The 12,919-nt window shown below is 36.2% G+C and overlaps 2 protein-coding genes across 2 annotated transcripts; one reads left to right on the forward strand and one right to left on the reverse strand.

Annotated features, from left to right (window-relative positions):
* Positions 1-126: 126 nt before the first annotated feature.
* On the reverse strand, positions 127-5,332 carry LOC126718538 (benzaldehyde dehydrogenase, mitochondrial-like). Its single transcript, XM_050420795.1, has 11 exons — positions 5,136-5,332; positions 3,559-3,696; positions 3,180-3,322; positions 2,906-3,059; positions 2,568-2,797; positions 2,016-2,105; positions 1,510-1,683; positions 1,284-1,421; positions 893-1,030; positions 751-812; positions 127-606 (listed from the first exon to the last, which is right to left on the reverse strand). Exons 1-11 carry the CDS (start codon positions 5,221-5,223, stop codon positions 333-335), a joined length of 1,629 nt encoding a protein of 542 aa, XP_050276752.1. The 5' UTR covers positions 5,224-5,332; the 3' UTR covers positions 127-332.
* Positions 5,333-10,562: 5,230 nt separating this feature from the next.
* LOC126719837 (uncharacterized) lies at positions 10,563-11,063 on the forward strand. Its single transcript, XM_050422349.1, has one exon. The coding sequence runs from the start codon at positions 10,563-10,565 to the stop codon at positions 11,061-11,063; it is 501 nt and encodes a 166-aa protein (XP_050278306.1).
* The last annotated feature ends 1,856 nt before the right edge of the window (positions 11,064-12,919 follow it).

The following is a 12,919-nucleotide window of genomic DNA, read 5'->3' on the forward strand; positions in this document are numbered from 1 at the left end:
TATTGCAGCAGCCAAAGGACGAAAACATGTGGTGCTTAAGGCTACAAGCCTACAATACATACAAGATACCAGATGTAATTGACATTATTGACTACCAAAAGAGAGAGAAATAATCCACAGCCAATATAGTCCCAAAAGGAGTTAAATTAAAAAACAGCTAAAAGTCAATTTATTAAATATACACTGCAGCACAATTGATTCACCCAGGATTTGCAGTCAATTACAAACAAAGATTTTATCATCGTCATCAGTCAAACATAGCCTCCAATTTTGATCCGGTCTTCTCTTTATTTTATTTGCAAAATGCCGCAGATAGAAAAAGCAAATTGAACTTAGAGCCATGCTGGATTATGCAAAGGAGTGACAACAGCCTTCACTTGCAAGTAATTATTCAAACTGTAAATTCCTTTCTCTCTGCCTTGCCCACTCATCTTGTACCCACCAAAAGGAATTGCAGCATCAAAGGTATCAAAGCAGTTCACCCATACCGTCCCAACTCGTAATGCGCGTGTTAAAGTGTTAGCAGTGTCTATGTTGTGTGTAAACACCCCAGCAGCAAGCCCGTAGGGTGTGGAATTCGCTCTTCGAATCACCTCGTCAAGGTCCCTGAAATTATAATAAGACATTCAGAAAGTATTAGGATACTCTCTCCATTTAAAATGGATCAAGTTCATGACTCAAATTAAATATTATAAATCTAAAGGTACATCCAGTATCGTGTCTAAATGTAAAAGGGACTCAGTTTCTCACTTGAATTTCAAGATGGTCTGCACTGGACCAAATATCTCATCTTTTGCTATCAACATGTCATCCTGATATAAGTTACAGTCAGTTGCATTCATAAACCGTGTTTCAATCTTCGTGGTAAAATGATGGTAAAACTAAAAGGTACCTTAACATTTGAGAACACTGTGGGCTTAATGAAATAGCCCTTGTTGCCAAATCTCTCTCCCCCAGTTTCAAGGGTAGCTCCACTTTCAATACCAGAATTTATGTAATTCAGGATTTTGTCAAATTGATCTGAGTCAATCTGATTCATTGAGTAAGCAACATTTAGTATCACTAAAGTTAGCAAGCCAATTTATACTTGTAGTAAATTGAAGCAGAAAGAGACATTACTGGTATTGTCCAAGATTTTATGAAGCATTACATGCAAAAGGTAAAAGTTATAAATGGAGGTGAGGCTTTTCAAACAACTTTCAACATTGAAGATGTAAGATCAGTGCCAAGCATATAAACAAGACATTAAAAATCAATTCACATGAACAATTGTTGTTGATTACCTGAGGACCTTGTTCTATGCCCCCCTTGAATGGATCACCAACAGAACGATTCACAGCACGTGCCTTTGCTTTCTCTACAAACTCATCATATACACGCTCATGTACAAATGTACGAGATCCAGCACAGCAGCATTGTCCCTGCAGATTGGACAAAATCAAGATCAATAAAATGAATTTTAACTTCTTTAAGACAAATCATAGTGTCAGAACAATCCTATGGTCAAACCTGATTAAAGAACAAAGCAAAGTGTGCAAGCTCAACAGCCTTATCTACATCAGCATCCTCACATACAATAAAGGGGGATTTCCCTCCAAGTTCCAAAGTAACTGGCTTTAGATTGCTTTTTGCTGCCAATTGAAGAACAACTTTTCCTGTAGCTGTTGATCCAGTGAAAGCAAGCTGCACAGAAATTACAGAGTGTGTAGGAGATATACAAGCAATTAAGCAATGATCTGTATATACAATATGAGAATATGTGTCCTGGATTGTTAGTATTCCCCCTAATCATTTCAAAATTTCATGGAATAACAAATAAATATCCCAGTTGATTGCTAAACACCCTTACAAGAAATTTTTATCTTTCTTGAGAGGCAAATTACATCTAATAGGAATGCAATCTTAATTCAGCTGAAGACCATGCCTCATGAAGTGGAGGTCACTGGTTCGACTCTTCTCCTTTTAACTCCTTAAGACCAATAAATCACTTGAACCAAAAGAAATATTTAGCCTACCTTATCCACATCCATATGACTGGCAATAGCTGCACCGGCAGTTGGACCAAAACCAGAGACCACATTTAGAACACCAGAAGGAAGTCCAGCCTGTCACAAAGATCATATGATCAATAGATGATAAAGAGAGCGCTTTTTGTTCAGAAAAAGATGAGTTAAGACAGTTTATTAAAATATATTGTCCAAAATGAACAGAAGATTGAAAAATGTTAATACATATAAGCTTGTGCTAGTCCTCTGCTAAAAAAATTTCAATAATTGTGATGTGATGTAAAATTTTTATCTTCAGTCAAGCTTTAAAAAAAAACAAAGACTGATTGTATCAACCACAATCATGTAGCACCAGGTCCAATTCTTGTGAAAACTTAATTCAAAGAGAGAGGCTGAGAGAATATTTGCTATTTAGAACAGCGCAATGAAACATTAAGAATTTTCATGGTCGAGGCCCAATATGTAATTTGTGAAATTTGGTGACTTAAACAACCTTAAATGTAAACGCATAAGTCATAAAACATCAATGTGAAAAGAACAAAAATTTTGATCATGATCTACCTCATGCAGTAGCTTTGCTGCAAAGAGAGCAGACAATGGCGTCTGCTCTGCTGTTTTCATTACAATAGCGTTGCCACATGCTAATGCAGGCCCGACCTTCCAAGCAAACATGAGAAGAGGAAAATTCCATGGAATAATCTGGCCCGCAACACCAATAGGTTCATGCAAGGTTTGCACATGGTACGGTCCATCAGCCGGAACTGTGAGACCATGGATCTTATCCGCCCACCCTGAAAGTTTCATATATAGAAATCTTAGAAATCTAGCAAAAATAGATAAAATGTAAGGAACACTCAAAATTGATAAAGCAAAATATGAACTATATCTACAGCACATACCAGCATAGTATCGCATTAGTCGTGCCAACATTGGAACTTCAATTTTGGCGGCCTGTTCATAAGGCTTTCCATTGTCCCAAGTCTCAAGTGCAGCAAGTTCATCATTGTGCTGTTCAATCAAATCAGCAAAGCGCAAAAGTACCCTTTGCCTTTCCTGGATATTATTTAAAATTTAAAAGAAAAAAAAATCAATTGTATGGTTTATAGACAGTGATGTTTTTGTTCTACATCAAATTAAAAGTGAAAAATAGGAAAACCAAAAAGGAATAGTTACATAAGCAGCCATCCTTGGCCATGGTCCTTCATCAAATGCCTTGCGAGCAGTAGCAACTGCTCGATTTACATCCTCAGCATCACCTTCAGCAACATTAGCAATCACATCCCCTGTCCTAGGATCCAATGTCTGAAAAGTTTTCCCTGATGCCAAACGTAGCCATAGCATAAATTTCAGCACACATCAGAATAACAATATAATGTGTCTGAGGATACCATATTTCCAAAAAATTTAGATTAAGCATACTGTAATGCATGGATGAAATTTTTTTTTTTTTTTTAATTAAAAATTAGTAGTATATATATACATGCATCCAATTGGTTTTGAATCAGCAAGTTTACCATTTCAGTCAGAACTCATTAGCATTGGAAAGTCTTACCTGATGCTGCATCCACAAATTGCCCACCAATCAAAAGCTGGGTATAATTTACTTTAACCGGTGGATTAATTGGATCTTCAACAGCAGCAGCAGTGCTATATTTATATATTCCTCTGCTCAAGTTAGAAGTACTTCTACCTGAAAATACAAAACAACATTCAACCAATAAAAAATCACTATTACTAAACCATAAACCAAGGAACAATATCAGAGAACATTTCTAAATTCCCAAGTTCGTTTATTTTTTAAATTTGATTTTTTTTCTTTTCCTAAGAGCTTTGCAGCTTAATTCATATATCCTAATGTTTATGGCGACATCCAAATTCAAATCCCCAACCCAACTATTGAATTATAAAAATAAAAAATAAATTGATGTCTTTTTATTTTTTTTAATTTTGAGAGAAAAAACTATAGGTGCTCCAGGAGCAATGCTCCCTCCTCTCGCATGAGAGGTGGGCCCCATATGTGGGTCTCGCCATAGAACCCACCCCTCATGTGAGAGGAGAGAGCATTATATCTGGAGAATGTAAGAATTAACCCCAATTTTTGGAAGTGGATTAGGAAAAAATCAAATCCAGTACAGAATCAGATTCATTGCACTTGGTCCATTGGGACCATTACTATTCTAAGATTCCATCCAAGAACAGTGGGGGCATTTCACAAATATATGAGTACAATGTCATTTTCAATATGCAATCAAGAATATCAAAAGTAAACAAAGACAAGTAGTTGATGTTGACAATTAAGTGAATTAACAAATTAGAGCAAGAAATTTACATACAATAATGTTTATTTATTTATTTATTTCTTAAAAAAAAAAACTATCCCCGTGAATATCTTTAGCTGTCACATCAAAACCTTGTAGAAATGTTCAAAACTTCATTCTCATTTTGTCATCAGTCCTCACTTTAGTCTTCGCAGGCATATTTTTCTTATCCAAAAACATGAATATTAACAAATTAGAGCAAGAAATTTACATACAATAATGTTTATTTATTTATTTATTTCTTAAAAAAAAAAAAAACTATCCCCGTGAATATCTTTAGCTGTCACATCAAAACCTTGTAGAAATGTTCAAAACTTCATTCTCATTTTGTCATCAGTCCTCACTTTAGTCTTCGCAGGCATATTTTTCTTATCCAAAAACATGAATATATTGAATTTAAAATCAATAAAATTATCAGACCAAATATATATTCTTTTTCTTTTTCTTTTTGTGAGCTAATAAAATCCGATTATTTGAATTAGAAATCCAAAAAAGAAAAAAAGAAAAAGAAAAGAATGAAAGCATTATGTTCAATTACAACCCTTTTCTTTTGGAAAAGAAACTAAGAATTCAAAAAGAAAATCAGATCCGTTTGGACTAGTTTCCATTTTTCGTTCAAATACACTTTTCTGGTCAACCAAACACAGCTGGGATATAACTATGATCCGATCAAAAACATCATAAGAAAAACACCAAACCTTAAAAAAACAGAACTCGATCCTAACCCCACAAAACACAGAATATCAGAATCAAACAATAACAAAACAAATCTTAAAAGAACTTAAAGATAAGAGTTTGATGTACGGTTTACCTCTAGAAAACAGAGTAGCTGAAGAAGAAGAAGAAGAAGAAGAAGAGAAAGAACGAGAGAGCAGTGAAGAGATCCTCCAAGAAGCCATGGTTCTCAATAAGACACACTCACAGTACAGTATGTCTCTCTCTTTGATAGATAGTTTCGAGCCAAACTCGGTCTATATAATGGCGTGCACTTCAGAGTTTTGCACCAATGAATGGTTCTTGTTGATTTTTTTTGTCTTTGAATATTATTGCTGTTATTATTTTACTATTATTATTGTTATTTTCAATTGTGTTGAAAGAGATGATAAGTGTGACGCATCAGAAACGTACCGCCTACCAACCAGTTGCAAAAGCAAAAGCAAATCCGTATGCAAATGCTATAATATTGGAACTTTCTTTACTGGGAAGTGGGGACGGTGATACGGCAAGTGGGAACTTCCTTGACCAATGTCATACGGCACTCATTAACATTTCTTTATATTTATTTTAAGAATTTATTTAAAAAAATATATATCACATTTTAAATTCTCTTTATTTTACATGGTATTTTATTAAAATATAAATTTTTTCTTGATTTTTTATTTTTTAATTGTTTAATGACTATTATTTATTCTCTTTCTTGATCTTTGGTATACGCAGAGAAATAATAAAAAATTAAATACAAAATGAACAATGTTAGTATAAATTTATTTAACTATGTAACAAATTTGTAAATTTACACACTAATATGAATCTTTTTTAGATAAAATTGTGTAAATTTTACATCTTTTTCTATTATACACCCACTGATCAAAGGGTATTGGTTTAACAATTACTTTTAGAAAATTTTTATGGAAAAAAATTGACTTTTTGACCATATTTTACGTTTCTCATAAAAGTGGTATTAAAAAATTCTTAAAATTATCCATTAACAAAGGTTAAGGACACCCAATTAGACCTTCTTTATTTGTACTCTTTTTTTAAGTTTTTTTTTTTTTTTGTTTATCAATATAATATAATTATAGCATTGAATGCCTGTTCAAAAATAAATAAGCAAAAAAAAAAAAAAAAAAAAAAAACTCGTCCAAGTAAAGACACATCCACTAGAATTCTTAAGATGACTATGTGATAGACTTCCAAAATTCTTTTTATTTTTTATTTTAAATAAATGAAGTTGATTTTTTGCCACCTTATTAATAATTTAAATAAAAAGTTAACAGATGCACTAAGAATATTGATTTAAGAAATATTTTTAAAAACTTTTTATGAGAAAAAAAAAGAAAAATAAAAATTTTGACCACATCTATAATTCTCATTAAAGTGGTGTGATTCTTTTTATAAATGATACATTAACAAATGTTCTAAGAATACATTATACATGTTAACCGGACCCTATAAATAGATGCTAAGCTAAATTTTTGACACTAAAAACTCTAAGGAACCTTATCCACGAGAAATTATTAGGTCCATTAGAGGATTGCTAAAATGATCCTCTTGATCTTTCTAACTAATAACACGTTGTCATTTATGTAAATGTGACATCACTTAGTAGTTTTTAATTTTTATTCTTGTGTTGATTAAAAATATGACTCACACATTTGCATAAATGACATTATTTCATTGACTAAGAAGATTACTTCAACAATTCTTATAATGGAACTAATAATTTTTCCCCATTCACGTGAGCATCTTTTTTGAGAATCAACGTCAAACATCTAATTTAAATAAATTGCATAAGTTGTAATAATAATGTCACTAAAATGACGTGGAATTCCCAACCAAAAAAATAATAACGACGTGGAATTTCGTGTAGGATAAGAGTAGATTTATGGTCAACTATCCTATCCTATCCAAATTATGGTGTGAATAAAAGACATTTTTAATAACTTCTAATTTAGAGCTTTGACTTATTGTAGCTTTTTAGGCAATCAAAATCACTTGTTTCACTTTTGGGTAATTAGAAATTAAATCATAGTGTTGCCCATAATGAGAGTAATGCTACAGACACAAACTATTCTACAAATATTTTATAAACTGCTTGTGTGGCATACTCCAACTCAGCTTTTTAAAAACTAAAATACCACCTCAGAAATTAACAAAGTAAATTAGAAAAACCCCAAATAACATTTGCAACAAAACCCTCTCCCTCTCCCTCTCTGCGCCTCCCTCTCTGCCTCAATTGAAAAAAAAGTAATTTATTGCTAATTAAATAGAAAAATTATTTACTCTTACAGGAGGAGTTCTATTAAACTCAAAGACAATTTTGGTAATTGAATTAACTGGTCTTTATGTAAGTTCACGGATAAGTTCAAATGTTAATAATTTGTAGGGAAAAGAATTGAAACGAATTTTTGGTGTGCTAATTGCTAAAAATGATTATGTAATTGTAAAGGACTTCCAGCTCTATTACGTAATTGTAATGTTGCAAAAATCATTATGTAATTGTAAAGGTCTTCCAGCTCTATTACGTAATTGTAATGTTGCACAATATGGTTGACTTGTAGGAAAATTGTAAAATAATTGAATTTTTTTATTTTTTTTATTTTTTTGATGAACGTTTGTAAAATAATTGAATTGAGTTATGAGATTCAATCTTATCACATCACATGGAATTATTACAGGCAAATTTAATAAGGAATCATTATTTCTTCCTGTGTGAATAATTTCATATAAAATATGAGATACTATCATCCCTTTTTCCTGGAAATAAGAGATGCTACCAGCTACCTTGTTACGTGAAAGCATGTCTCTGAAGGTCATGGGTAATATTATTCTCACAATAAGAGCACCTATTGGTGGAGCTATAAATTTAGCAATATGACACCAAAAAAAACTACGTTATCTATTTTACCACTTCAGTTTACAAAACACTCAATATCAGTGATTTTATTTTAGTATTCAATACAATAAAATAATATATCTGTTACAATAAACAACCACCACCACCACCAACATAATAAAATAATATACTGTAACTTTTAATATATATATATATATATATATATTTTACCTTCTTAGCTATAGTGCACAACCATCTTTAGCTGTGCATTCTAGCTTAAAAGCCAAATTTTTTGGCTTTCCTTTCACCATTGCAGCATGTTTTTTAGTTTTAGTGGTACAAATAATATGGCTTTTTAGCACCACTAATACTAATGCTATAATATATTTGTAGGGATGAGGGGCCTAAGAATATATGTTGGGCCTTGGGCCTTGTCTGAGGACACTTTGAGGTCCAATGACAGATAAATAGTAATAAAGATGTAAGACTCAGGACTCCATGAGCAAGCTACGAATGAGAAGGCTGGGGAAGGTAAGCCAATGAGGAGTATCTTCTTGACTAAACGAAGTAGAGGTCAAAAAGTGTGTTCTGTCATCCAGGGTGACATTCCAAGTGATGACATTCCAAGAAATTCTATTGATAAATATATGCATTATGAATGTACAGGACAAATGGGAGCTGGGAAATATCTAAGGGAAAGCTGCTACCATCGCATTGAATGCTCTGCAACTAACTCTTTGGTCGCATTATTAAGGAAGTGATACCTGAATAGTAGTTTTCAGCCTTACAGCTACTCCCTAGAGATTTCAGGAAGGTGCTAATGTGATAAGGATCAACACCAACAATCTAATCTACACATGAAGGGCAGAGATGAAAGGAAAAAGATAGTATAAAATAGAAGGGAGGCCTTGAGAGAGGGGGATCAGAGAATTGAAAGAGAAATATTGTAGCAACAAGAACTGTACTTGTAATCAACTTCAATTATATACAAAAACTGATCTCCTCAGATTGTGCCGAAGACGATTTTCTTAGATAAAACCAGTTTATTTTTACTTTATTGTCATTTGGATCCACTATAATCGTTACCCAACCTTATTAGAGCCTAATTTTCCAACCCACTCTTAACAAATTCATTGTATTGGGCTCTTTGGGCCTAAATCCTTTTAACTTTTGGGTTTAGGACTCAAACAACGTCCTTACAATTGGCGCCGTTTGTGGGAAATTTTGGTGTTGTGGTGAGTTCAACGTTCAATTATGGTAGGTTTAGGTCCGAATCGGGAAGAATCTATGGGGTCCCAATGTCAAGATCATTTTGTTAATCTTGAGCGAAGAAGGGATCAAGAGGTTAGTGTGCATACCACTCATACTAGTAGGAGTCAGTCTTGAGGCAAGAGCCACCTTTCTCATGACGAGAATACCAGAGCCATGCAACTGGAGATTGATCATCTGAAAAGGAAGTTGCGCCATGAACAGCGAAGACGAACTCCCTCCAATTCTGATTTCTCTTCTGGCGATGAGGAGGATGATAGTTATTGACCTAGGTCAAGGACCCCCCCAGTGAATCTTTCTTGTGTGAAGGGAACTACCACCATGGGCATAGGAATAAAAGCCCGCCTTGCAAAGGCTTGGGAAATGACGCTATGAGCAAGGTATTAAATCAAATTTTCAGATCACCTTTCAAGTGCAGAATCGAGGGAGGGAGACTTCCTTAACGGTTCACTTAGCCAACGTTCACCATTTACAATGGTCGAACAGATCCTATGGAGCACGTGAGCCACTTCAACCAGAGAATGACTATACACTCTAGGAATGAGGCCCTAATGTGCAAAGTATTCCCATCCAGTTTGGGGCTTGTGGCCATGAGGTGGTTTGATGGCTTGGGAGCAGGTTCTATTAATTCTTTTAAAGAACTCACCGAGTGTTTGGATCTCGCTTTATTACATGCAGTAGAGTTCCTCGGCCCTTGGACTCCCTGTTGTCTATGACCATACGAGAAGGGCAGACCCTAAAAACGTACTCAGATAGGTACTAGGAGATGTTCAATGAAATAGATGGGGACTTTGATGATGTGGCCATAAGAACCTTCAAGGTCGGCCTACTTGCCGAGCATGGCTTGAGAAAATCTTTGACCAGGAAACCTGCTAATAGTGTACGTCAACTCATGGATCGAATTGATAAGTATAAGCGAGTCGAAGAGGACCAACAACAAGGGAAAGGGAAGGCTATGGTTATCCCTTAAGAGAAGAGGGGTTTCAGGTCGGATCGCTACAACAATAACCGGTCCCGGAGGGACTTTGTTGGGCAATCGGGGTCTACTACTACTCAAATGGTTAACATGGTGTTCCGAGAACCAGAACACCAAGTCTTGGAGAAAATTAAGAACGAGCTATTCTTTAAGTGGCCAAATAAGATGGGAGGTGACCCCATGAAGCGCAATCAAAGCCTTCATTGCCAATACCACAGGACCGAGGGCACACCATAGAGGACTGTAGAATTTTGAGGAGTCATCTGGAGCAACTGGTCAGAGATGGGAGGTTGAAACAATTTCTACATTAGCCCAATGGACCAGGGGGTTAGACAGGATTAGGATTTCAGGGGAATGCTTTTTCCAGAGCCCCTTTGGACACCATCAATGTCATCTTTGCGGCCTTAAGGAGAACTGGTTTTCACCCTTCCAGGGTAATGTCTGTAGCCCGACCACCTACCGAGAACTCTAAACCTAAGCTAAAGAGGGCTAGAGTTGAGAACTGGCCAGCAATGAGTTTCTCTGAAGAGGACAAGGTTGGAACCGTACAACCACATGATGATGCCTTGGTGATCACTCTCAAGATAGGGGGATATGATGCTAAGAGAGTGATGGTGGATCAAGGCAGTGGGATAGAAATTATGTATCCTGATTTGTATAACAGACTGGGTTTGAAACTTAAGGACTTGACAACTTATGATTCGCCTCTGGTAAGCTTCAACGGGAAAGTTGTTATTCCAAGGGGCCAGATTCGACTACCCGTACAAGCAAGATCAGAGGTGGTGAAGGTGGATTTCATTGTAATGGATGCTTATTCTCCCTACACGGCCATTGTAGTAAGACCTTGGCTTCATGCCCTAGGAGCCGTTTCCTTCATTCTACATTTAAAGGTGAAATATCTGTCTAGGGACCTGATTGAGGAGTTGGTTGGGAGCTAATCCATGGCAAGGCAGTGCTTGGTCGCTGCAATAATGCATTAGCCAGGGGTGGAGTCCTCGACATCTGCTAAGAGGAGCTTATAGCAATCAAAGACTTTGGTGTTACCCGAGGATGAGATAGATGAGGGGGCAGAGTGTGAGAATTTAGAAAAGATTGTGGTAGATGATGATTTAGAAAAGTTTTTTCAGGTCGGAGCTCAGCTACCTCCTCAGGAGAAGGAAGAGCTTATAGAGTTTCTTAAGAGGAACATTAACATGTCGCATGGAGTGCTTACGAAGCTCCTAGGGTGAATCCAAATTTCATTTGTCATCATTTGAATGTCAATCCATCTGTTACCCCTAAAAACCAACCACCTCGACATTCATCTAGGGACCATTCTAATACTGTCAAGGACGAGATGACAAAACTTAAGCAGGCTGGGGCTATTAAAGAGGTGTTTTACCTCGAGTGGATAGACAATACTGTGGTGGTGAAAAAGAAGAGTGGAAAGTGGCGAGTGTGTATGGGATTCACAAATTTGAATAAGACCTATCCAAAAGACCCTTTCCCTATACCTCGGATAAACCAACTAGTGGATGCAATTGTAGGCCATTCTCGGATGAGCTTTTCGGATGCTTTTCAGGGATACCATCAAATACCACTGGCCTTGGGTGATCAGGAGAAGACATTTTTTATCACTCCAATTGGAAATTATCACTACAAGGTAATGTCTTTTGGTTTGAAGAATGCAGGATCTACTTATCAGAAGATGATGACTAGAATGTTTGAGCCGCAATTGGGCAAGAATATTGAGGTTTACATAAATGATATGGTGGTGAAGAGTAAAGTGGTGTCCGAGCATGTAGGAGACCTTAGGGATATTTTTGAGATACTGAGGAGACACAAATTGTGCCTTAATGCTTCCAAATGCTCCTTTGGTGTGGGATCAGGCAAATTTCTAGGCTATATGGTCACTAATTATGGAATTGAAGTCAACCCTGATCAGGTTAAGGCAATTAACAGTCTACAACCACCTCGGAATCCTAAAGAAGTCCAGAACCTAACTGGAATGACTGCTGCCCTGAATCAATTTATTTCTTGGTCAGCGGATAGGTGTAGAGCCTTCATCTAGTTGTTGAATAAGTGGAAGGGATTTGAGTGGACTGAGGAGTGTGAATTGGCCTTCCAGCAGCTTAAGGAATGCCTTTCTCGGCCACCTGTCATGTTCAACCTGAGGTGGACGAGGTCCTATTTGCTCACATTGTTGTGGCTTCCTATGCTGTGAGCTTGGTGCTGATACGAATTGACAATGGTGTGCAGTGGCTAGTTTACTATGTAAGTAAGTCGTTGCATGAAGTAGAAGTTCATTCTCTACCATTGAAGAAGGCCATTTTGGTAGTAGTACATGTTACACGTAAACTCGCTCACTACTTCCAATCCCACACAGTTGTTGTTTTAACCCAACTTCCACTTTGATCACTACTTCGGAGTGTTGAATTCACAAGGAGGATTGCCAAATGGAGTACGATCTTAGGAGTTTTTGATATCAAGTATATGCTTCGCACCTCTATCAAGGGCCACGTCCTCGCAGATTTGTTGCTGCATTTGCTGAATCCCCATTAGAAGAGGAGATATAGAGGCAAGACATGGATGGTAAATCAGTTAGCATGGTCACCTTGCAAGAACCTTTATCCTGGAAGTTATACGTTGATGGTGCAGCGAATCAAAGAGGATCCGGAGTGGGGCTAGTTTTAATATCTCCTAAGAAGATCACTATTGAGAAATCCTTAATATTGGGCTTCTCGGCCACAAACAATGAGACTAAATATGAAACTCTATTAGTAGGGATGACCATGGTCCAAAAAATGGGAGGAAA

The sequence above is a fragment of the Quercus robur genome, chromosome 3, assembly GCF_932294415.1.
Source record: "Quercus robur chromosome 3, dhQueRobu3.1, whole genome shotgun sequence".
NCBI lineage: Eukaryota > Viridiplantae > Streptophyta > Magnoliopsida > Fagales > Fagaceae > Quercus > Quercus robur.

Coding starts and splice junctions, on each gene's coding strand:
- LOC126719837 (XM_050422349.1), top strand. CDS start 10,563: ATGTCTGTAGCCCGACCACCTACCGAGAACTCTAAACCTAAGCTAAAG.
- LOC126718538 (XM_050420795.1), bottom strand. CDS start 5,223: ATGGCTTCTTGGAGGATCTCTTCACTGCTCTCTCGTTCTTTCTCTTCT. Junction 3,323..3,558: donor ATTTGTGGATGCAGCATCAG/GTAAGACTTTCC, acceptor GTTTGGCATCAG/GGAAAACTTTTCAGACATTG. Junction 2,798..2,905: donor ACTAATGCGATACTATGCTG/GTATGTGCTGTA, acceptor TGAAACTTTCAG/GGTGGGCGGATAAGATCCAT.